The sequence below is a fragment of the Gossypium hirsutum genome, chromosome A09 (genome assembly GCF_007990345.1).
Source record: "Gossypium hirsutum isolate 1008001.06 chromosome A09, Gossypium_hirsutum_v2.1, whole genome shotgun sequence".
Taxonomy (NCBI): domain Eukaryota; kingdom Viridiplantae; phylum Streptophyta; class Magnoliopsida; order Malvales; family Malvaceae; genus Gossypium; species Gossypium hirsutum.
In genome coordinates this window covers 70,878,460-70,903,944 of record NC_053432.1, presented here as the reverse complement: position 1 = coordinate 70,903,944, position 25,485 = coordinate 70,878,460, and the positions used below count along the sequence as shown (strand labels likewise).

Here is a 25,485-nt window from a genome sequence, read left to right as displayed (position 1 = left end):
ATATTTATATATTTTTTAAAATTTTAAAAGGGATTGGTGTTTTTTTTTTAGGTTTGGTGGTAAAATTTAAATTATTAAAGAGTTTAATGTAATAAAATTTATCTTAAAGGGAATGCTACGTAAAGATAGTGGCCCCATCTGCTCCCTCTTATACCCACCAATGGCTACGTATCTTTTTTCTCTTTTATAGTCCTTCAAAAATCACAGCCCTAAAATTTTCCCTTTTAATTACTCCGCTCTAGCAAACAATAGTTTGTTGGAGTAGAAAGTTGGCTGGTAAAATGCTTACTTCAGGCGCACTCTTCAGCGAAGGTAAGATCCACTAGAGTGGAAAAACACTTTCTTTGTACAAATTAAGTTTTCCTTTTTCAATACTTTGTCAGACCTATAATGGATAGAAGAACACTTGAAAATGAGTTCAAACTAACACAAATGATACATAAAATAATCAAAATATAAATTAAACATAAAAAAGGTAAAAATATTATGGAGACCCATGTATTAAGAGTTGAATTGCATTTTTCTCCTACTAAAAAAGGGACAAATTAGTCATTGTATGTTGGACCAAAGAGCAAATTGATCATTTTTCATTCATTTTTGTTGTTAGAAATTGGTCATATACGTTAGCATGAGGTACAAATAGCATGTTACATGTCACTCTTTAATTATTCTATTAGTTATGCCAATTCTTAAGAGTACAAAGAAATGACCAATTTATTCTTTGATCTAATGTAGAGGGATTAATCTGCCCATTTTTTGAGTAAATGGGCCACAATACAATTTAACTCTTAGTACAAGGAGCTCAATGATAATTTTACCAAAAAACAAATGTTATATAATTTACTAAAAACTAAACTTAAAATCCTAAAATCTAATAAAATAAAATATAATAACTTTTAAGTTGTCAGAGTTATTACTTTGTTGAAAATTTGAAAATTTCATGGGGGATTTAAATTTAACAACACCTTTCATATATGCATAACTATATAGGTTATGAAATTTGTAATCTAGTGCGGAGTCCTTTTTTTTTTTATATAAGTGAACAATTATATTATAGTGGGAGAAGCATAAAATACATGGATCGAATTTTGGACCTCATCCTAATCAACTTAAAACCTACACAAAATTGTTATTAAATCAATGACATGATTCACTATTGTGAAGTAGTTGTCACAATAGTTTATAAATTTATAATAATTCAATAGTTGACTAGAAAACAAAGTAATTTTTTTAATTAAAGTGACATATAGTAGTGAAAGTATCACAAAATCTTGTTATTATATCTTAAATTATATTTTAGTCTCTCTACTAAAAAAATAGACAAATTATCCCCTGCATGTTAGATAAGCGAGCAAAATAGAAGATGAAAATTTAGCTTAGTAACAAATAAAAAAAACAAATTAAGCGCTTTTAAAATTTTAAAAATTATTAAAAATAATTAAAAAAAGTTATAAAAATTTTAAAATTAAAAAAATCAATACCGACCCAATAAAAGAGTAGGAGTTAATTTTTTTATTTTATAAATCTTATAACCATTAGATTTTAAAGGGTTATTATTGTTCTTTTTAATAAAAATTTTAAATTTTTTATAACCTTTTAAATAACTTTTGTTATAATTTTTAAAATTTAAAAGGACTTAATTGATTTGTTATTTGTTACTAAGATTGTTTTGACTCTTTAGCCTTATTAGTTTCAAAAAGAATTCTAATTTACTTCCAATAAAAAGAGCATGTGTCAAATTGAATAAATGTGTAAATATTGAAAGGTATTATACCTTATATATAAACACTAATTTTTAATAAATAAACTGTTTTATTCACTTATATAACGTATACAAAATAATTTATCTATTTTCTAAAAAAAATTTAAAATACAATAGATGAGGTAGTTGATATGAAATGATGTATAGGTTGGTGTATTATTTTAGTGGAGTGATGCATCGCCCTATAACGTTTAGGGAGCAAGCAATATAAGTGGGAGTATTGCCAAGTAATAGCCTTACATGGCATGTGGTATTAAAGCCTAATTTTGGTTGCCGATGTCTTTGTTCATTTGCTTCATGTCATAAGAGAGCATTTGGAATGATTAATTTTCAGTTTTATGGATTCAAAGTATTAGTTACTTGATTCTTTAAATTATTATAATATATAGTTACGAAACCTAATGTTTTCTAAGTTGAATTCCAACCGACCTTACTCCAATTCCTTTGTCCTTTTCATCACTACAAGACAAGCCTTTTGATTTTCATTGCATGCCTAATTTCCAGTTTATTTCATAATTATTATTAGATAGTTTTTTAAGGAAATACACAACAGAGTTTATATCAAATAATTATGAAATGCACAATAGAGTTAACATACAAATTCATTTCTTTTTAAAAATTTTACTTTTAATAAGTTAAATTTTAGTTTAATTAGTATTGTATTGTTGTTAGTATAGAAGAATGTGAGTTCGAGCGTGTTAAAACATATTATTCTCCTATAATAAAATTAATATTTTAGCTTATTAGAATATCTTTTAATACAAATCCTAATTATTTATTTTTAACCTTAAACCCTAATTAATTATAGGCGTGTTTTACTTATTTATGACTTCAAAAAAGTAAAAAACTAGAACGTGCGGGTCAGCAAATTGCTATGTTTCCAGCTGTTTCCCCATCTATTTAAAGGTAGAAAGAATAAAAAAACTTTATTAAATTAATATATTAGGTTGATGACAAATTATGAATTTTTTGTATCTCTAATTTAATACCAAGATCCAAAATATTGTTTTCTTTTTGTAGTTAACTGTCTCACATGTCACACCATGTGCTTTCCTTCGTTTACAACCCATAAATTTCAAAAGCTTTCCCTACAATTAAAAAAAGTAAATTTAAAAAATATTTTTGAAAAGTTTAATTTAAGATTTAAGTGTTATTAAAAAGTGATTTTTAAAATATAAAATATTTATTTTAAATAGAGTGTTATAAAGTAATAAATATATGTTTAAATTAGTTAATGTTATAATATTTTAGTAAAAGTATAAAATATAATTTATTGTTAGTATTTTAATATATAAAATATAAATTTTAAATAATTATAGTAATTATTTATAATATTTAATTCAAATATATAATTAAAATATAACCAATAAAATTTAAATATATAATAGTATATATTTAAAATAAATTTTAATAGAAAAATAATTATATACTCAAAACAAATATTATATTAAATACCGGTTAAAATTGTCTTTTTCTTAAATGTATTTTTGTCAAAGTAGAAACTAAAAAATTTGCTTTTGCTTTAAGGTTTAAAAGCGCTTTTCAAAAGCGGTGAAATGACAAATTTGGGCTTGAGTTGCTACCGGCTTTCTGTTCCGAGTAACCCGTCATTGGATGAGGACTGGGTATTTACAGCAATTTTAACTGTCAGCATTTTCCAACGTCTTCGACCAAAGTGGCTTTTGTAATAAGAGCATCGACTCTTCCCACGTCAGCTGCAAAATTATTATTTCCTTTCAATTATTCTTTTAAAATATATGTATATATATATACACTCCGGCTTTGCTTGGAATCTGCAGAACAAGCGCCAAATGGTGAGCACTGTTTTAAATAATCATTAATTTATAAAAACAATTAACTATTGCAGTATTACATTCTCGTTCTCATGTGTTTATACCATTTCCTGTTGAGTTATTGGTTTTTGGTCAAACTTCGCAAACCCAGATCTGTTTAAAGGTTAGGCATTGCTTTTTGATCATCAAAATTCAATCTTTTATTGAAAAGAATTTAACTTTTCTCTATCCTATCTATTATAGTGAATTTATTGCCCTGACTTTTCTCCTATCCAATCTATTATAGTGAATTTATTGCCCGGTTCTCAGTTAAGGTGAGAAGTTAAATGGTTTTAATTCCATAAATTGTTACTCACTGCTAGTTTTGAGTTTTAGATTTTAAGGTGTTCTTTTTGGAGGTTGTCTGATTTATAAATTGCTGCTTGCTTTTATCATTAAACATTGCAGTAGGGTTTTGGGGGTTTTAAACTGTAATTTTGAAAATATTTTAAGGTTGCCGTTGAGAACTTATTTCCAAAGGATTTGGATGTCAACTGCAGTATGAATTTTATGGTAATACTCCTTCAATATTGGATGTTTATGATTACTTTCTAATTCATTACTTTCTAATTCATGGCGTTTTTGCATTTCTATTGAGCAGTGAATTGGTAAATGAAAAAGTGAATTCCTATACATTTGAGAATACAATCATCCTCATGATCTGTAAAATGATAAAATCTAAATCTACTCTCTATAATTTGTTTCCAACGAAGCATATGCTTGTTGCGCTTATTTTCTAAAACTGCTTTCTGATTGATGTTATAGATGCTTGGAAAGAGTGAGGCGTGAGGATAGAGCAGATTTTTCATGTGAAAATCAAGGTTTTTTTATTTGGTTCTCGCCTGTAGTTAGAAGAGGTACTTGAGATAATGTTTTCTGTTCAGAAGTGGAAATGCTCATGGTCTATGGTGGCTACAGTTGCTTCTATTATAGTGCTAGTTTCAGTAGTTCATCTATTCCTGTTTCCTGTCGTCCCATCTCTTGATTACTTCAGTGCTCGGCAAGTCCAGTACAAATGTGTTCCAATTAATTCATCACTTGAACAGAGTACAGATCCTGTTTGGGAAAATAAACCACAAGGTCTTAATTTAGATCACAGGTTTCCTACCGACTTGCATAATGGAGTTGTTTATCGTAATGCACCCTGGAAGGCAGAGATAGGCCGCTGGCTTTCTGGTTGTGATGCTACTGCTACAGAAGTCAACATTGTTGAGGTAATTATATTGATTTTTAATCTTCATTCATCCTTCTTGTCTTCTTGAGCAGCCCCTTACTCCATCCTGGATCACTCTCTCTTCTGTGTGAGTGACAACTTTAATTCCAGCCTGCTACTCTTAGGAAGTTTATATTTGTTATGCACGGCCAAGTGGATGTATGTTGCTTAATTTCATGGACCTAGACTTATTAATGTTACATCAGCATCATCTTGACTTGCACATCATAAATATGTTCTTTTGGGCAGACACTAGGTGGTAGGCGCTGCAAATCTGACTGCGGTGGTCAAGGTGTTTGCAATCATGAGTTGGGCCAATGTAGATGCTTTCATGGATTTAGTGGTCAGTACTTCTTTCATTGACTTCGTTTCAATTGAAGTTCTATAAGAACCATCATTGGAAGCAAGGCCTTATCCATTGCAAACATTTTTTGCATATAAACTTGATAAATATTCAATCAACTATTACAGACTTGATAAAAATGCAGTTGACTATTAGTTAACAGCTTACCGCTCCTAGCTTCTACAAAATTGGACATAAGACACTGTCTAATACTTGGACAAGTTGAGCTGTATGTTTTGTCCATCTCTAGGATGGTCAATTAAAGACGATGAAATTTGAAATATAACCAATTTAAATGGTAATAGCAAATTAAGATTGATTATGGAGCAATAAAGAATGTAATTGTTGTTACAAATTGACGGCAGTTTACTCTTTAAGTCTTAAAATTGAAATCCTAAAATAATATGATATTTTAATCATGACACTGGCTAAATGACATATCTGATGGAACAGGAGAAGCATGCTCCGAGAGGCTAAATTTGAGTTGCAATTACCCTGGAACACCGGAGCTACCATATGGGAGATGGGTTGTCTCGATATGTTCTGCTCACTGTGACACTACTCGAGCTATGTGCTTTTGTGGAGAAGGCACAAAATATCCAAATCGTCCTGTGGCTGAGGCATGTGGGTTTCAAATGAAGTAAGCTATAGTCAGTTTCCTAATCCATGATTCTCGGTATTTCTTTTCTATCATGAACTTCACTAGCCACAGTTGTTGTGTTGTCTCTATTTCAGCTTACCTTCTGAACCTGAAGGTGCCAAACTGACTGATTGGGCAAAAGCCGACCTGGATAATATTTTTACAACAAATGGGAGCAAACCAGGATGGTGTAACGTAGACCCAGCTGCTGCATATGATTCAAAAGTGCTGTTTAAAGAGATATGTGATTGCAAATATGATGGACTGTGGGGGCGTTTCTGTGAAGTGCCTGTTGAAAGTGTTTGTATCAATCAATGTTCTGGAAATGGCCATTGCCGTGGTGGGTTTTGTCAGGTAATGGCTTTATCCTTCTGCATGTTTATATTAACTGTGGAAATTGATTTTCTTTTGAAAGGAAAATTTCTCTCAACAGTCTTCTTTCTACCTAGATTCATTATAGGCAAGGATATACACATATGTGTGTGTGTATGATGAGTAGTAATTGATAAGGATAAAAGAATCACTGCCAACTTTTGGGGTAGCAAAAAATTAATGGACTACTTGATTTGGAAGTATAAAAGCTTATAATAACAATTTTCGTAAGTTTCCTTTGAATGATGTGCAAACTCTAGGAGCAGATTAAATGGCAAATTAAGTTGGAACCTTTTCAAAACATTACTAATTTGATTTTAAAAATCTTTATCATTCGTGTTCCTTCAAACATTTGATTTGTGTTAATCACCCTTTACACTGGTGAATGTTTGCTTAACTTGTGCCTTTCTTGGATTTATTCAAAACTAAATCATGGTTTCTTTTTTTTTTCTTTTTCCAGTGCTATAATGGATGGTACGGGACAGACTGCAGTATTCCTTCAGTTGTATCTCCAATTGGAGAGTGGCCTAAGTGGCTCAAACCTGCTCATCTTGATATTCCTAGTAATGAAGTCACAGGCAGACTTGTCAATCTCAATGCTGCAGTTGAAAAGAAAAGGCCCCTTATATATGTATATGATTTACCTCCTGAGTTCAATAGCTTGCTTCTTGAGGTAAGAATGAGCAGTATTTTTGTACCCAATACCATCAAGAGCAATAGTCTTATATTTTTGCTTGATTGACAACTCTAGGGACGGCATTTTAAGTTCGAGTGCGTGAACAGAATCTATGATGAAAGGAATGCAACATTGTGGACAGAGCAGTTGTATGGCTCCCAGGTATTTTTCAAAGCTCAAACTAGTATTAACATTTAACGCAAAGCACCTTATAACCTGAAGTATTGCTTAGAATTTGCTTTGATTCTGTATATTTCCAGATGGCAATGTATGAGAGTATTCTAGCGAGTCCACATCGAACATTAAATGGTGAAGAAGCAGATTTTTTCTTTGTTCCTGTTCTGGATGCTTGCATCATAACACGTGCTGATGATGCACCCCATTTGAGCTTGGAGGTAACTTCATAAGTTGTTATATTTTAGTCTATGTCTACTGTGTTAAAGTTAAGTTATTGGATTGTGGATAAGTATAATGTCCATTGCTTTCTATTTTGGGGGCTTTATTCAATGTCTCTCACAATTAAAACCATAGACTATGATGTGATTGCTCTTGTGAGAAACTCTCTAGATATAACAATAGCATATTAGCAAGTTCACTTTTTTTAATGAATGAACCTTTACGAATTGAGACAGAACTTTCTTAGTCTATCAGGCAGCACTGGTGATGATTTGTAGCTTTTATTTTATTCTAACAAAAATGTTGCCTCATTGATAGATGGTATTCTTATTATGCTTTAATTTTTCCCATTTTGTCCTCCCTTGCAGTGACCATCAACAAGGCTTTATTAACTTTTCATTTGAGCCCAGGTTCCATGTATTTATGTCCTTATTACTCTGTGATTTCAGAACCATACTGGTTTGAGGAGCTCTCTCACTCTGGAATTTTATAAGAAGGCATATGAGCATATTATTGAGAAATATCCGTACTGGAACCACTCAGCAGGAAAAGACCATATTTGGGTATGATATGAAATGTTTCATTTGATGATAATATAGAAATTTGAAGAGAATGGTAGCTGATTCTCTGTGTGTGCATGTTTATTGTGAAAAACAGGATATTTTCTATTATATTTTCCACAAGAGATTACATACATATTTATACACATAGTTAGCCTAACTAAGGTAACTTTACGCTAGGAAACAGAATAATTGTAGGGATACTGTACAGCCTTAAAGTTAGGGATAGAATATTTTTAGAATCATATTTGATATACTCAAATATTCTGAAATCTGACACTCCCCCTCAAGCTGGGAAGTGGATATCATCCGTTCTCAGCTTGCTTACTAATTTCTGAAACAACTTCCCAGACAATCCTTTGGTAAGTATATCTGCTAGTTGTTCATCAGTGGACACAAATGGAGTGCAAATTAAGCCACTGTCCAGTTTTTCCTTTATGAAATGTCTGTCCACCTCAACGTGCTTCGTTCGATCATGTTGAACTGGATTATGTGCGATATTGATAGCAGACTTATTATCGCAATACAACTTCATTGGACCTTCCCACTTGATCTTCAAGTCTTCCAATATAATCTTTAGCCATAACAACTCACAAACTCCAAGAGCCATTGCCCTAAATTCAGCTTCTGCACTAGATCTAGCCACAACGTTTTGTTTTTTACTCCTCCAAGTCACAAGGTTGCCTCCTAGGAAAGTGCAGTAACCAGAGGTTGATCTTCTATCAACCATAGATCCTGCATAATCTGCATCGGTATAGGCTTCAAGGGTTAAATTTTCTCCTTTTTTAAATAAGATTCCTTTGCCTGGCGTGCCTTTTAAGTACTGTAGAATCTGATATACAACACTAAGATGTGATTCCTTAGGATTGTGCATAAACTGACTTACAACACCTACTGCATAGGCAATATCTGGTCTGATATGGGACAAGTAAATAAGCTTCCCCACAAGTTTTTGATATGACCTTCTATTAACTGCTGTATCTTCTAATACATCTCCGAGTCTGTGGTTCACCTCTATGGGTGTCTCTGCTGGTTTACAGCCCAACTTGCCTGTTTCTGTCAACAAATCAACTATGTATTTTTGCTGAGATATGAATATTCCTTCCCGAGAGTGTGCCACTTCAATACCAAGGAAATATTTTAACTTACCTAGCTCTTTGACTTCGAATTCTTTGACTTCGAATTCTTTTACTAGGCATTTTTTAACTTCTCCATTCCTTCTAGATCATCACCAGTCACAATAATATCATCAATATAGACTAATAAAGCAGTCACTTCCCCTGAAGATGAATGTTTTACGAACAGAGTATGATCTCCTTGACTCTGTTTATATCCCAACTTGAGCATCACTTTGGTAAATCTTCCAAACCAAGCCCTCGGGGATTGTTTTAGTCCATATAAAGCCCTTTTTAGTCTGCAAACTGCTTGTCCTGTATTTGGACCGAATCCTGGAGGAACATCCATATAGACTTCCTCCTTAAGGTCACCGTGTAAAAAGGCATTTTTGATGTCAAATTGCTGTAATTTCCAGCCTCGGTTGGTAGCTAGTGACAACAACACTCTTACAGTGTTCATCTTTGCAACAGGGGCAAATGTCTCAAGATAGTGTATCCCATACATTTGAGTGTACCCTTTAGCAACCAACCTTGCTTTGTACCTCTCCAAAGAACCATCTGACTTATATTTCACTGTGTACACCCAGCGACATCCCACCGGTTTCTTTCCTTCCGGTAATTTCACTAAGTCCCATGTCTTATTTTTTTCAAGAGCTTCCATTTCAACCTTCATGGCATTTCTTCAATTCTCATCTTCTAATGCCTCGAATACAGTTTTAGGAATGGAAATAGAATTTAGGCTAGTAAGAAAGGCTTTGTGGTTATGGGACAAGTTTTTGTAAGACATGAATAGGTGCAAGGGATGTTTTGTACAAGCTCTAGTCCCCTTTCTAATAGCAATGGGAAAATCATCTAAATCTGTAGTATTAGAATTCAAAGTAGGTTCAGCAGTTACCTCAGGTCGTATAGGAGAAGAAGATGATTGAACTTGCACTGGTGCCTTCTTCCTTGAGTAAACCAGTAACGGACGAGTAGTGTCCTGAATTCCTTTTGGTGATTTGGGTGTACTAGGCTCAGTTTCAGGTTGTATAGGGGTCATTGTTTCAAGTTGGGCAGGTTGGGTAGCAGCCAAGGTCTGAGTGAGAGTGTTTGATTGTTGGACAGGAGCCGGAATGGGAGTGTTTAGAGCTGGAATGAGAGTGTTTGGTTGCTGGACAGGAGCTGGAATGTCAAGAAGAAAGAATTCTTTGTCCTTATCTTCTGTGAATAAGATCTCCCCCTGAAGATAAGGACGAGTGAAGAAATTTTCTTGTTCAGCAAAAGTAACATCAGCTGTTACAAAAAAAATTTTTGAGGCTGGATGATAGCACTTGTACCCCTTTTGAGTGAAAGAATATCCAAGAAAGACACACTTGATAGCCCGTGGATCAAATTTCCCTCTATTTTGAGAATGAACATGGACAAAGGCGACACAGCCAAATACTTTAGGAGTAAGATTACTGGAGGCATTGAAATCAGGAAAAAATTTGGCTAGAACTTGCATAGGACTTTGAGATTCAAGGACCTTTGTAGGCAATCTATTTAACAAATGAGTAGCAGTTAGAACAGCCTCCCCCCAGTATTGTTTAGGGACGTTTTTTTGGAACAATAGGGCTCTTGTAATGGCTAAAATGTGACCATTCTTTCTTTCGGCTACACCATTTTGTTGGGGTGTACTAACACAAGATGACTCATGTATAATGCCTCTTTCTTGAAAATATGTTGAGAGGAATTGATTGAAATAATCCCTGGCATTGTCTGACTTAAACCTTTTTATTTCGGCCCCAAATTGTGTTTTGATCATGTTGTAAAAATTGGAAAGACAGACCTAACATCAGATTTTTGTTTTAAAAGAAAAATCCAAGACACACGAGTACAATCATCAATAAAGGATACAAACCACCGAGCTCCAGAAATATTTGAAATAATGGATGGCCCCCAAACATCACTATGAACAAGAGTAAAAGGAGTGGATGTTCTTTTATTGCTTACTGGAAAAGAGGTACGTTTATGTTTTGCAAGTTCACAGATATCACGATGAAATTTTTCAATAGTTAATCCTTTGAATAGTGAAGGAAACATAATTTTAAGGACTCTAAACGATGGGTGACGAAGGCAAAGGTGATAGAGCCAAATTTGGTCTTTATTAGTTTTAATAGACTCGGATATGAGAGATAAAGGTGAGGAATTCAGAACACTAACTTCTTCACTGGATTCTTCAAGATAGTATAGGCCATTTATTTCCTTAGCATGTCCAATCATCCTCCTCGTATTCTGTTCTTGAAAAAGACACCGATTGTGATAGAAAACCACTTTACAGTTAGAGTCTTTGGTAATTTTTTTAATGGATAAAAGATTGGTAAATAATTTTGGAACATGAAGGACATTTTTAAGAGTAAGGTTTTTGTTTATAACAATATCACCTTGACTGGCCACTGTATCACAGAACCATCAGCTACTGTTATTTTTCTACTACTAGAACAAGGTGTATATGAAACAAATTTTTGTGAGGAGTGGGTCATGTGGTCTGTAGCTCTTGAGTCAATGACCCAAGAACTTTTGGTATCTGTATTTGAGACTTTAGAACTTTGAGGAGAGGATATACCTGAAAAGGCCAAACTACAAGTACCTGTTGAAGAAGTTTTTTCCGATGATCCCAGCAAATTTTTTAACTTCTCAATTTTTTCTTTATTGAATTCAATAGGTAATTCCTGAGAATTGTTTTTTTTATCTAGCTGTCTATCTGTATTTGCTTGTCCTTGTCCCTTTGATTGTCCACCTTTTTCTGAAAAATTTTTGTTTGTTGTCTGTGGCTTCCCATGGAGTTTCCAGCATCTGTCTTTAGTGTGACGAGCCTTTTTGCAGTAGGTGCACCATACGGAATCCTTGTTAAAAGACTTTGTACGTTCTATCTGTCTATTATCTTCACTAGTTGGCTGTTCCAGGCCAAATCTCCTCTCATTTACAGCATTAGTAACCAAGGCTAAACTATCCACTTGATTGTTCTCCACCATAACTCCTCTTCTTCCTTCCTCAGCACGAACAATTGCAATTGTTTCATTTAGTGATGGTAGTTCCTCTTTTCCAAGTATTTGAACTCTTACTGCATCAAACTCAACATTCAGTCCAGCAAGAAAATCATAAATTCGATCATTTTCAACAAACCTTTTCAGGAGTGCTACATCTTCACTGCACTTCATCTGAATGCACTGGTAATGATCCATCTCTTGCCACAAACTTTGCAACAGATTGGAATACTCCGTGATTGATCGATTCCTTGCTTGGTGGATGAAATCTTAGTCTTGATTTCATAGATTTGAGCAGCATCTTGAACTTTAGAATAAGTCTGCTTCACAGCTTCCCATATTTCTTTGGATGTGCTAAGAAACATGCATGTATCACTGATTTCTGGCATCATAGAGTTCCATAACCAAGACATTACCATAGAGTCTTGTTCATCCCAAGCATCAAACTTAGGGTCCCCTTCTTTAGGTCCAGTTCCGAGTAAGTGACTCAGCTTTCCTCTTCCTTTCAAGAAGGTACGAACCAGTTGGGACCATTTCAGATAATTTTTTCCATTTAGCCTATAGGCTACTTGGATATTCTAAAACTCACTCATTGGATTTGAGTTGTTTACAGTTCATGTTGTGTCTGAATAAGTTCTATAGACTTGAGGACTGGTTGGGAGTCAGAAAAAAAAACAGGCTAAAGAAACCGGTTAAAAAATCCCAAAAATCGGGCTAAATAACAGGCTCTGATACCATGTGAAAAACAGGATATTTTCTATTATATTTTCCACAAGAGATTACATACATATTTATACACATAGTTAGCCTAACTAAGGTAACTTTACGCTAGGAAACAGAACAATTGTAGGGATACTGTACAGCCTTAAAGTTAGGGATAGAATATTTTTAGAATCATATTTGATATACTCAAATATTCTGAAATCTGACATTTATTTCTATCTATATGTCGGCATTTTCTGTTTAGAACTTTGCTCTATGTATGCTAATCATATCACCTCTACATTTGAAGGCAGTCATTTTCATGGGATGAAGGTGCTTGCTATGCCCCCAAGGAGATATGGAATAGCATGATGTTGGTTCACTGGGGTAATACAAATTCTAAGCACAACCACTCAACGACAGCCTACTGGGCTGACAACTGGGACAAGATTCCATCTGATAGAAGAGGCAACCATTCTTGTTTTGATCCTGCAAAAGATCTTGTGCTTCCCGCTTGGAAACGCCCTGATGTTACTTCTTTAAGTGCAACACTATGGTCTAGGTACTCGTCCTGTTGATTGCAGTAATACATGTCCTATCGTTTGTCTTTATATAAAATACTTATGTTTCTCAATTTCAGGCCTCGTGAGAACAGGAAGACACTTTTTTACTTCAATGGAAATCTAGGACCAGCTTACACGAGTGGAAGACCAGAAGCTACGTAAGTAGACTACATGTTAATACTGAAAATTTTGATTAAGGAAGTTATATTGAAAGGAAATATAGACGAAATGCTCAGAGGATCCCAAAATCAGCGCCTTCTTTTTCATTTCTTTGCCATGCTTTCTTCCATTTCGTAAATTTTCATTATCTAAAATGGGCTATTTTCTGATTTTTAAGAATCGTGTTTAATAAACTTATGAGCCATCACTTTTGAACCTTTGGTATCAATATTCAGAAACATATTTATCTGGAAGCTACATCATTTAATGGTTCGATTTTACTTATTACATGGCATCTACATGCATTTAATAAATTTAAAATCTTGGAAATTATCTGAAGATGGTTCTTTGGTGTTCATGCAGGTATAGCATGGGGATCAGACAGAAACTGGCCGATGAATTTGGATCAACCCCTAACAAGGAAGGAAAACTAGGGAAACAGTATGCGGAAGATGTGGTTGTGACTCCACTTCGTTCTGAAAACTATCACGAGGATATAGCCAATTCTACTTTCTGTGGGGTGCTGCCTGGAGATGGCTGGAGTGGTCGTATAGAAGATAGTATTTTGCAAGGATGCATTCCTGTGGTTATTCAGGTACAGTATTCATTCATGTTTTGTACCTTACAAAACCATGATCTGTTTAGAGAAGCAACTTATAGCTTGAAGCATTTAGCTTATTGGTATCTCAATTAGACTTGGATTACTTCCTATGTCGGAGTGGAAAATGACATTCTGCATCCGTTTGAAGCGGTTGTCATGTTTCGGTGAATTATGGCTTCTCCTCTTTGCATTGCACCTCAAGCTATTTGGCAATAAAAAATATAAAACTTTGAAGAATTTGCCATGGCAAACTAAGGTGCTCTATGGAGGACAGTAAGCACTTTTAGCTCCCTTAATACTTAGAGAACAGAACTTTATTCTAAATGAGCTTTATTAGATTTTGGGCTGTCTAGTTCTTTTTGAAGGCAGCATAAATGAAGTATTTTCAGATTTTAGTGTTTAGCTTGTTCACCAAGTAGCTGCTCAAATGCTTTTAGTGGATGTCCTGTCAATCGAACAGACAAATATGCAACATGAAAACTCATGAATAAACAAATTAATGTGCATAGATCAATGATTTTACCGTTTGATTGACTATGGTAATTAAAAATTGACATTAATTATCAAGAAACAGTAATTTGCATAATCCACATGTGCATCTGGTAGGCTTCCTTCTTCCCAGCCTAATTTCAAATGTGAAAAGTGCATGGAGCTGAAAAAATTGGCCATGATTTGCTATGAGCTAAATTGCTCAAGTTGTTCGAGAGGAAATATTCATTCTTTCAACCTGAATTCTTAAAGCATATCTTACTATTGCTCTTCAAGTACGCACCAACTATGAGTTCCTGGAATATGCTCTATTAATCATTGTTGCAAATACACATAAATGGTTCTCCTCAAGCCCTAGGGTTCTTCTACATCTCGGATGTCTAACTTTTATATTTTCATGCATGTTTCATCAGCCTTTTTCTGCCTCTTCCCTTATTTGACTTGTTATCTGCTCATGTATAGGATGGTATATTCCTACCTTACGAGAATATGCTCAACTATGAAAGCTTTGCTGTTAGAATACTTGAAGATGAAATTCCAAATTTGATAAAGATTCTTCGGGTATTGTGTCTCTTTAGGCTTTTCTTATAAACTGAAAAAGAGAGAGTTGAAACTTTGCTTTTAGCTGATCACTTGGCGGCCTTTACATTCACTGCAGAACATAAATGAAACCGAAATAGAGTTCAAGTTGACCAATGTACAGAAAATATGGCAGCGGTTCCTTTATCGCGATTCTATTTTGCTAGAAGCTGAGAGGCAACAAACTGGTTTTAACCGAGTGGAGGATTGGGCAGTTGAATTCTTGCAACAATCTGACGATGATGTCTTCACAACATTTTTACAGGTATTCATCGTTCGGTAATACATATAAAGCTCTTGTATCTATTACTTTTTCATACAGTAGAATGTTCTAGCAGTTTTCCAACATATAAAGTTTAAACTTGCAATTGGACCACCAAAGAACCAATGAAGCAATTTTTGTTTTTCATGCATGTTTTGAAGTGTTAAATATGCTCCCAATTTGCACATCATGACCTCAGGTCTAAACAGCCTTCAGATTATATGATCTATACCCTTCATGTTTTCTTTTGTATGCATGTTAACCTTTTTCTTTTTTCTTGGTCTGTAAACAGGTTTTGCACTACAAGTTACATAATGACCCTTGGAGGCTGGAACTTGCTCACCTTAAAAAAGACTACGGATTACCACCAGAATGTTTGATAAGAATCAAGTGAAGAGCTTTTAAATTGAAGTAATATAACAATGCGCCAATCCAAAGTGACCAAAACCAAATATACATTAATCAACATTCATTCTTAGCTTTATACCAAAGATTTGGAAAGCGGCCAATATCTAAAAGTGTCAAATTGATGCAAGATTCAGTGACCCAACAAATGTAGCACAAGAATACAGGCTTAGTTACTTCTTTTCCATTTTTTTATGGATTTCACAATTTTTCTAAGTGTTCAAAGGAAGAGGAAAATAAATAGAAATTGTTTGGGGGAAGTGAGGGTGGAATAAGCAAAGCGTAGTTTAGCACAAGAGTCAATGTGTGGAAGTTGAAACCATCTTTTTTGTTTGTTTTTTTATTCTTTTCTTTGTTGTTTGTAAGTCTACTTCTTCATCATCGCCTTCAAAAATACGAATTGCGTTATATTACAGTGCCAAGAAATTTATACAAAAAGCATAGATCTTCTTTCAGTTTTGTTATCCTTTGAGCTTAGGGATACTATCTGACAATTTTTTTAGAGTAATTTGGAACCTTAAAATCTTAAAACCTCAGCATTAGCGTTAGGATAAATTGTACTTATAGTCACTCAATCATTAGTCATCTAATTATGAATAATTCTATTTTGTCTTTTTTAACCATCAACTATTGATTGGTTAATGAGAAGCTGATAGCACTTTTAAATCTCAATATTTATACATTTTATCAATTTAGTCTTGATTTTAAAAATTTTTATCTTTTTTATTGTTTTAAAATTAACCCTTAAAAGTTAAAAGTCATAAAGAAAAATAATATATAAAAAATATTATATTTCACCATATGTAAATATTGATGCCTAAAATCTTAAAATCAAGACTAAATTAATATAATATATGAGGATTAAAATTGTTATTATACCAAATTTTAAAAGTTATTAAAATTTTTGACCAAAAAATTTACTGACGTCACTCCCGAAGTAGATTACCCTATTTTCTAAAATGAATGAGTTTTTAAAATTGCAAGACTGAATTACCAACAGTCACTGATGATAAATTACATTGAACTCTGAAGAGTGTAAACGACCTTAGCAAGCATCTCCACTCAAGGAACGTTCATAGTTGTCCCTCAACGGTGCTCGTAGCAGTGAGAGAGTGGGGATGGCGATGGAGGGAGAAAAGAAGAAAAAATCATCTCCAGTTTCTCTTCAACAATTCATATCCAATATCACCCCTTTAATTGATTTGGAAAAGGTTCTTTCTTTTATCTCTCCCTCTCTCTCTGTATATTTGATTATTACTTTTTAATTATCAAATAGCACCAAACTGGAGAAAATATGTATATATTGTTCCAGCATTCTTGAATTCTGAAACTTTAGTGATGATTTGATGTAAATGATACTATTCTTCTATGTCTCTATTGATTGGTTTTCTGTTTTTACAAAGTTTTGAAAAGAAAAAAAATCTGTTTCTGTGTTTCAGGAAGCTGAGATATCAGCCTCAATAAATTCAGGAACAACAAGAAATTTGGATACTGCTCAAAAGAGGGGCTCCACGATTCTAAATTTGAAGTGTGTTGACGCTCAGGTTATATTATTTTCTTAGCTTTTTGTTTGTTGTTGTGCTACTTTTAGTTTGCTTCCTTTGGTGGCTCTAAAAAATAGAAGGCAAGGGAAAAATGGGGATAATACGTTTTCAGTTTTGTTAAAAGGAACATGCTCCAAATTATGTATCGGAAAAGGCTTGGGTTTCTTATTGTTTATTCTTTTCTTTTTTTTTTCTTTTTGCAAACAGACAGGGCTTATGGGGAAAACTCTACTTGAGTTCCAATCGACCAAAGGAGATGTTCTTCCTGCTCACAAGGTGAGGATTCTTAAGTGGTGGAGCTGGAAAGTTTTGGGGATTTTTGGTGCTTTTTCCATGATATTGATCTACTATAGAATCATTTTAAATTGTAGTGAAGAAAGCATATTTCGCATTTAATTATTCTTTTGCTTTTGGTGAATTATTTTTTAGTCTTTTCTATAATTGCAAAAACTGCTATTTTTTTTTTAAATGAACATTTCTATTAGTTCTAGTTGAAAACAGGTTTTTTATTTGTATATGACACTTTGTATTTTCTTTCAATGTGATGCAATGCTGGATTTCAACAGTTATCAGACTTACTTTGGGATTGGAACGATATTGCTTGAAGACATGATTTGGGGTCAAAATGTTCTAATTTATTTTCTTTGAAACAATGAATAACTGATTGATGTAATAGGAAATGGCATTGGTTCACTTGCATTTGGTAATAATTGATTAATCTTCCAGCAGAAAGTAGAAATATAAATTAATTTCTTGTTCCAGTATGAGAAACCTGCATAAATTATCTATTAACTACTGTTACTGCAAAATGAGTAGTAATATGTCCCATCCAATGGCAATGAAGGGAATTTTTTCTTTTTTCTTTTGTTTTGAAATGCATGTTCCCTTCCTTTTATCTGCTTATGTTTTCCTCTGCTTGCAATGCAGTTTGGAACCCATGATGTAGTTGTCCTAAAACCGAACAAGGCTGATTTAGGTTCTCCTGCTCTTGGACAAGGTGTAGTTTACCGGTTGAAGGTAATTTTGACTTTATTACAGGAGCATTGGTGTTGGGTTATTTCTTATTGGTTTTGTTGCTTCATATCATGCATGGTCTTTCTCTGAAATTCTTATGCCACTGATCCATGTGCAATATTGAACAGGATTCCTCAATCACAGTTGCTTTTGATGATGTACCTGAAGATGGTTTAAATAATCCTTTGCGTCTTGAAAAAGTGGCAAATGAGGTCTGCTATTCAGAATTTGTTTTGCTTCCAGATTTTTCATATTGGCTTCTTCAGTTACACTGTGTCATGATAGTTTTCTTTTATTTTAAGTATTCATGTGGACTTAAACTTTCCCCAGTGCATTTCAAATCAAATTTCAGTTATTTATTTTATGTTTGTTGAAAATTTTGTTCTGGTTGACCTGGGAATCATATGAGAAGTCAAATGTAATAATGTAGTGTTCATTTTTCCTATTAACATCTAATCATCTATACAAAGTTAAAACTAGATTGGAAACCGTGGAATTAATATTAAGTACTTGGTTTATAAAGTTGGAGTTGGTACTGTCAATGTTTTGTAGACTTAAAGTTATAAGAAAAAGCACATAAAATATTTAATGACCTTTGCAGGTGACATATCGTAGGATGAAGGATGCCCTGATACAACTGAGTAAAGGTGTGCTGAAGGGTCCAGCTGCAGATCTAGTTCCTGTATTGTTTGGAGAGAGACAGCCAACAGTCTCAAAGAAGGGCACTGTCACATTCACCCCATTTAACAAAAACCTTGATCACTCTCAGGTGCATTGTATGGATTCTGGTTTTTACCTTTGCAAATATTTTTCATTTTTCTTTTCACTGTGTTTCTTTTGTTTCCTTCTATTCTTCTCACTCAGAGCGGTGATGATATTATGGTTAAAAACTATATTCTATTTGCACTATGAACATGTTGGCCTCAAAACATATTTACAATGTGAAATATTTGATGCTATCTTTGTTTCCTCTCTCATGCCCTTTTCTCCATTATTTTTGGGTAATTGATATTTTATTCTAGGTCAGATACTCAGATTGCAATAAGATGAATTGAGTGAAGTAAAGAAATGGTTATTGCCTTGGTTTTCTGAATAGTAACTTTGATTCCTTTGCTGTTGATCTAAAATTTTAATTGACTGGCTACTATATGTGTTATGGTCATCAGTCATCACTGCTTGTTGATTCATGCACTAACATTCTTATTCAATATGTCTAGTAGTATATCCAATTTATAGGCTTTATGTGTGCTACATATTTTACAAATTAAGGATCCTCCTCCCTGGCCTAATTTATTCATTAACCTTCTTTTTTGTTGCAAGAGAGATGCCATTTTAAAGGCACTGTCATCAAAGGATGTATTTTTGCTGCATGGACCTCCTGGAACCGGAAAAACTACAACAGTCGTGGAAATTGTACTACAAGAAGTGAAGCGAGGATCAAAGATACTTGCTTGTGCTGCTTCAAATATTGCTGTTGACAACATTGTTGAGCGACTTGCCACTCACAGGTACAATGGCCCAATAATTGGGAAATATTCTTCAGCCTCAGCTAGTAAAGAAATCTTTCCTGATTTACTTTTGTCTCTGATCCTCACAGTTTCTATTTTGGGAACCTTACGCATGCGAAAGGACTAATGATTTTTTGAGCAGATAAGAGCCAAAGGCTTTAAACTACTGACTTTTTAATGCTTCCTGTGATTCTGTTGAAGTTTGCAGTTTTTAGCATCTTTCTTTTTCGATAAAATTTTCAGTTATCTTTTATTATTGTTGAGCCACTTCTGTTAAATGTTCCTTTCATATGATTGCTACTGAGACTTGAAATGTTAGAAGTATTTTTAGAAGTAAGACAACGTATAATTACTCAATTTTATCTTTGTTGCTTTCATCAGAGTAAAGATGGTCAGATTGGGGCATCCTGCTCGATTATTACCTCAAGTTTTGGACAGTGCTCTTGATGCAAAGGTAAACCTTTGTTTTCAAAAGGGAATAATTGACAATGAAATTTTAAAATAGAAAGACAAGAAAATTTTTGTTTTCATGATGTTGGTTTCTGTTTCAGGCACATACTTGATGGTTACCCCAGTCAAGTGTTCCACATATTCTGTTAATGCTCTTATTATGCTTATATGCCTTTGCTTGTCTTTTATCATTTTGTTATCCATAGTTTTCCTAGGAAAGATATACATCTCCTACCCATGTTCTCTTTACAGAGAAATTAACACCTGATCTTGTATTTTCACTTTCTTTTACGAAGTGCATAAACTTTCCTTTTATGTCATCTATTTGTGAATATAGTAGCAAGAACGACTGTTTCCTATGCTTTTTTCTGAAGTAGATGCAACTTTTGTTTTCTTGTCTGTGTTCTTATATTAAGTTAATCTCTTGTCTAAATCTTAGCGTGCTTATATATTTGGTTCTTTTGCTGTTAGGTACTACGAGGAGATAATAGCTCTCTTGCAAATGACATTAGAAAGGAAATGAAGGTATATGCTTATGCTATTATTTTATGTCTCAGTTGTACAGTACCCAAAAGAACATAGAGTGAGAGTGAAGTTTCAGTTTTCAATATTGAAGCTACTATACTAAAGCATGATCTATTCTTGTAACCTTAGTTTAGATATTAAGCCTCCATTTGGTTTCAAGAAACAAAGACCAATTTTGTTTTAATTTCCTTGAAAAATGGAAAACAATAAAGAAAATGCATTTGGTTGAAAATTTTAAAAATGATTTCTGGAAAACTAAAATGAAAATTAGAAACCAACAAAAAGTTCTTTTCATTGTTCTGAAAATGTTTTGTAAAACTGAAAAAATTGGAAACAAGGGATTCTAACTTTAAATGAATTGACCTTGGTTCAAACCCATATAAATGTAAAAGTATTTGTTTCAACAATTTTTTAATATTAATATCTTACCCTCTAAATCCATATAATTGTAGCATTTAAAAATATATATATTTCTAATGTTTCTGTTATAGAAAAATAGATAGCAAACATGTTTTTTATATTTTCCTTATTGAAAGCAATTAACTTTTATTTGACAAATGTTTTTTTTCAATTTTTAAATAGAAAATGTAAATTAATTTTTTTAAAATGAAAATAGAAAATAAAAACAGGAAATATTTCTTAGAGCCAACTGGAGCCTAACTTCATCCTGAAATGGTCTCTAGTGAAATATTTGAGTCAGTGACCAAGTATTAACATTGGCATTCTTTTATAAAAAAAATATATTTGCATGCTGAATTCATTTATACATTTTGTATATAGAGAGGAATTTTAGTTTTGCCTGTTCTTCAGCGTACTCTACTTCATTGCTTCAGGTACTAAATGGGAAATTATTGAAAACCAAAGACAGAAATACAAGGAGAGAGATCCAGAAGGAGCTTAGAACTCTTTCAAAAGAAGAGCGTAAAAGGCAGCAGCTTGCTGTTACTGATGTAATTAAGGATGCAGATGTCATATTGACAACTTTGACTGGTGCATTTTCTCGCAAACTGGACAACACTACATTTGATTTGATTATTATCGATGAAGCTGCACAGGCTCTTGAAATAGCATGCTGGATGGCTCTACTAAAGGTAATTATGTGGTGAATGTAGATGCGTGCATTAATAAAAAAGGGATAACAAATATGAAGTAACTTTTTGTACAGTTTAGAGACAAAATTGTTTTTAGGAATTGGATCACCCAACCCCCTCTCATTTACATAGTTATTCTGATATCTAGTAGGTATGGTTCTTCAAGATTTATGAATGTGAAACCTGCCTTTTTCTAGGTTTTATGATGCATGCTTATTCTTTAATATATGTAAAATGTAAATTGATATTTTACTTGTAAGATTCTTTGGCTGAGCATTAACCTAGCATGTAACAGTGCAATCCTTCCTAATCATCCACTGTCATTATTTCAGGGCTCAAGATGTATACTTGCAGGGGACCATCTGCAGCTTCCTCCAACTATCCAGAGTGTTGAAGCTGAGAGGAAAGGGTTAGGAAGAACCCTTTTTGAACGCCTTGCAGATCTGTATGGAGATGAGGTCATGTCCATGCTCACTGTCCAGTACCGCATGCATGAGCTTATTATGAACTGGTCATCTAAAGAGCTTTACAGCAGCAAGGTACTGAGATTTGAGCGTGTATGCTTGCTTACATATTTAGATTGCAGGTTAAAAGAACATTTTGTTTTGCTACGTTGTGCTCATGGCAGTTATATCGTATTGCAGATCAAAGCGCATTCTAGTGTTGCTACGCACATGCTTTTTGATCTCGAGAATGTTAAGAAGTCAACTTCAACAGAACCAACCCTTCTTATCATAGACACAACTGGGTAAGCTCTTATTATTGAATTTTGATAACCAGCATGCATGTTTTTTTATTTGGCCTCTATTCTTAGCTGCTTTGGAGGGAACACATGAAATGGATTTCACTCCCTTTTATTTTTATTGTTATTTAACTTAGCTTTGCTTTCAAAAAAAAAAAACTTAACATTTAGTGAAATACTTTGACTATATGGTTTCTTAAAAGGAAAATTGATACCAATGTTGGTAGAAGTTGGAAGATAAATGTGTGAAAATGAAGATCCAATTTGAATCTACCACAAGAAAGATCTCAAATGTGATAGGAGGCACATATGACTTTGATTTTAATTTGCTATAGGTGTGATATGGAAGAGAAGAAGGATGAGGAAGAGAGCACATTGAATGAAGGTGAAGCTGAGGTAGCTATTTCACATGCAAAGAGACTTATTCATGCTGGAGTCCATGCTTCTGATATTGGAATTATTACCCCTTATGCTGCGCAGGTAAGAAGATTTTATTAAGGACTGGTTGATCTCTCATTTCTTTGAATTTTCACAACTTTGATTAAAACATTGCAAGACTGAAATACTCTATTGAACATATACCCTTTTGTTTATATGTATAAACTCATAGATCCATGGATGATTTTGCAGGTGGTCTTATTGAAGATGTTGAAAAGCAATGAATATAAGCTAAAGAATGTTGAAATCTCAACTGTTGATGGTTTCCAAGGTCGAGAGAAGGAAGCAGTTATCATTTCAATGGTTCGGTCAAACTCAAAGAAAGAGGTATTAGCATCTCTTCTGTTGTTACTGGATTCCTTAGAATATATTGTACAATTCACGGTGTTAAATTATGATCAACTACATTCTTGGGCTTATAATTCTCAAACCATCCAGGTTGGGTTTTTAAGTGACCGAAGGCGAATGAATGTGGCTGTGACACGAGCAAGAAGACAGTGTTGTCTTGTATGTGACACTGAAACAGTTAGCAGCGATGGGTTCTTAAAGCGATTGGTTGAGTATTTTGAGGAGCATGGTGAGTATTTAAGTGCCTCTGAGTATTGTAATGAATAAGTGAAGATCCATGGGGAACAACTTTATCACATTATGTGAGGTACTATAATCTGTTGGCTTTGTGGTGTGATTCCTCGGATCTATTGCTACATGTTTTTGGGCAGAAGAAACTTAATATTCTTACGTTCTATACATCTTTCTTTGTTATTTTCGACTTGATAAAAAATCCAGATCATATGTGTTTGATCTTATATTGATATGAACAAGTAAAGCTTAGGTTTGACGACTGTTATACTAACAAATTATCTTTAAAGGAAGGTTAGAATTGTGGCATTTTACGTTATAGATTGGAATGTAAGATTGTCATAAGATTACCATATGCTTGGATGTATTTCGATGGGCGAAGAAGGGTCTTTGGAAAATGAAATCACGGAGGAAGAACTTCGATTGTGCATCGAATGCATTGGGCATGAAATTACTGCAGTCTTGGTTTCACTTGAAGGGGATGATTACCCCTTCATTGCCAGATTAGCTTTTGACCATATCATTTTTTCTTTTGAAAACCCTCGCTGGAGGTTCACCAGAGGGTCATTGGAAGTTGGCTGGAGCACTGTCAAGAACTTAACGGGGGATGGGTGCTCCGGTGATTGGGGCAGGGTGAGGCTGCTATGTGATAGGCGTGAGCAGGCTCTAGTAAGTGGCATCCCAACCTCTGTGCCCCCTTCTATGGCCCTCAAGATTTCTTCCCCCTAAAGAGATAGAGAGTCTTGCAACCAGTAGACATTGGAATGCTCAAAACGAGGACACTTTTTGTTAGACACGTTCCACAACAATAAATACAAATAACATGCAATTCGAATTTGGAACCAAAGAACTCAACCAAAAAAATTAGGAAATTTATGGACCGATGAATATTGAAAAAATCGTTAATATTAGGAAATAAGCCGGTTGACCATGAAATTGTTTGAAGCATCCTCCTACAGTACTATAAATTTAGAATCTATAAAATTTGTATTAACAGAACAAAAAATTGAATATGTGCCTAAACTCATCTGATGGTGTGTAGCTCCACACAAGTAAAGGCCTTGCTAGTGCCGATTGTGTGCAGGCCTCTAGCACCCAAGGGCTTACAAGTGTCGTTGTGCGAGGCTCCTACAAAACCAATGCCATGAATTGTCGAGGGTTTGCGAGGTTCCAGCACATTTGAGGCCCCATGGTATTGATGGTGTGCGAGGCTTTCACACCAGCAAGGCCTTATTGTGCCAATGGTGTGCAAGGCTCTTGCACCAATAAGGCCCAATGGTGCCTGAGGCTCCTACCCCAACAAGACCTCATGGTGCTGATGGTGTGCAGTGCTCTTGCATATCCAAGGCCTCAATGTGTCGATGGTGTGCAAGCACATCCAAGGGCTAATGATGCCGATGATGTTTTGAGGCTCTTGCACATTCAATGGCCAATAGTGTTGATGGTGTTTGAGACTCCTGCATGTGCAAGGGCTAATGATGTTGATGATGTCGGAGCCTCTCATACATCTAAAGCCCAAAGTTGCTAATGATGTGTGTGGCTCTCGCAACACCAAGACCCTATGGTGTCGATATCATCTAAGGCTCCTACACCAGCAAGGTTCATGATGCCAATAGTGTACAAGGCTCTTATGCCACCAAGGCCTGATGGTGTCAAAGGTGTGTGAGGCTCCCCCACTTCCAAAGGCCAATGATGCCGATGGTGTTCAAGGCTCTTGCACACCCAAGCGCCAATGGTGTCCGAGGCTTTTGCACATTCATGCCCTATAGTGTTGATAGTGTTTAAGGCTCCTGCACATCCAAGACCCCGAATTGCCAATAGTGTCCGTGGCTCCCATACCACCAAGGCCACATCGATGGTACTTGATGCCTAAAATGTGAATTTTTTAAGATTGTTCTAAGCTCAATTTCGCATTCTATT

At 34.4% G+C, this 25,485-nt stretch overlaps 2 protein-coding genes across 5 annotated transcripts; both read left to right on the top strand.

The window, feature by feature from the left end:
• Window positions 1–3,369: 3,369 nt before the first annotated feature.
• Window positions 3,370–16,129, top strand: LOC107889541 (uncharacterized). 4 transcript variants are annotated; one of them, XM_041076588.1, is made up of 15 exons: window positions 3,370–3,576; window positions 4,360–4,808; window positions 5,057–5,150; window positions 5,604–5,790; window positions 5,886–6,144; window positions 6,623–6,835; window positions 6,914–7,000; window positions 7,099–7,233; window positions 7,684–7,797; window positions 12,931–13,178; window positions 13,257–13,337; window positions 13,702–13,933; window positions 14,891–14,989; window positions 15,087–15,272; window positions 15,562–16,129. In XM_041076588.1, exons 2-15 carry the CDS (start codon window positions 4,464–4,466, stop codon window positions 15,661–15,663), a joined length of 2,382 nt encoding a protein of 793 aa, XP_040932522.1. In that variant the 5' UTR covers window positions 3,370–3,576; window positions 4,360–4,463; the 3' UTR covers window positions 15,664–16,129. The 4 variants fall into 4 exon arrangements, with proteins under 4 accessions (XP_040932522.1, XP_040932520.1, XP_040932519.1 ...); XM_041076586.1 differs by having other exon boundaries at window positions 3,561–3,869; XM_041076585.1 differs by having other exon boundaries at window positions 3,561–4,107.
• Window positions 16,130–16,649: 520 nt separating this feature from the next.
• On the top strand, window positions 16,650–23,874 carry LOC107889542 (DNA-binding protein SMUBP-2). Its single transcript, XM_016814006.2, has 15 exons — window positions 16,650–16,885; window positions 17,114–17,218; window positions 17,426–17,494; window positions 18,146–18,235; window positions 18,361–18,444; window positions 18,834–19,001; window positions 19,553–19,740; window positions 20,122–20,194; window positions 20,662–20,715; window positions 21,549–21,806; window positions 22,139–22,345; window positions 22,451–22,554; window positions 22,884–23,028; window positions 23,179–23,313; window positions 23,425–23,874. Exons 1-15 carry the CDS (start codon window positions 16,793–16,795, stop codon window positions 23,599–23,601), a joined length of 1,950 nt encoding a protein of 649 aa, XP_016669495.1. The 5' UTR covers window positions 16,650–16,792; the 3' UTR covers window positions 23,602–23,874.
• The last annotated feature ends 1,611 nt before the right edge of the window (window positions 23,875–25,485 follow it).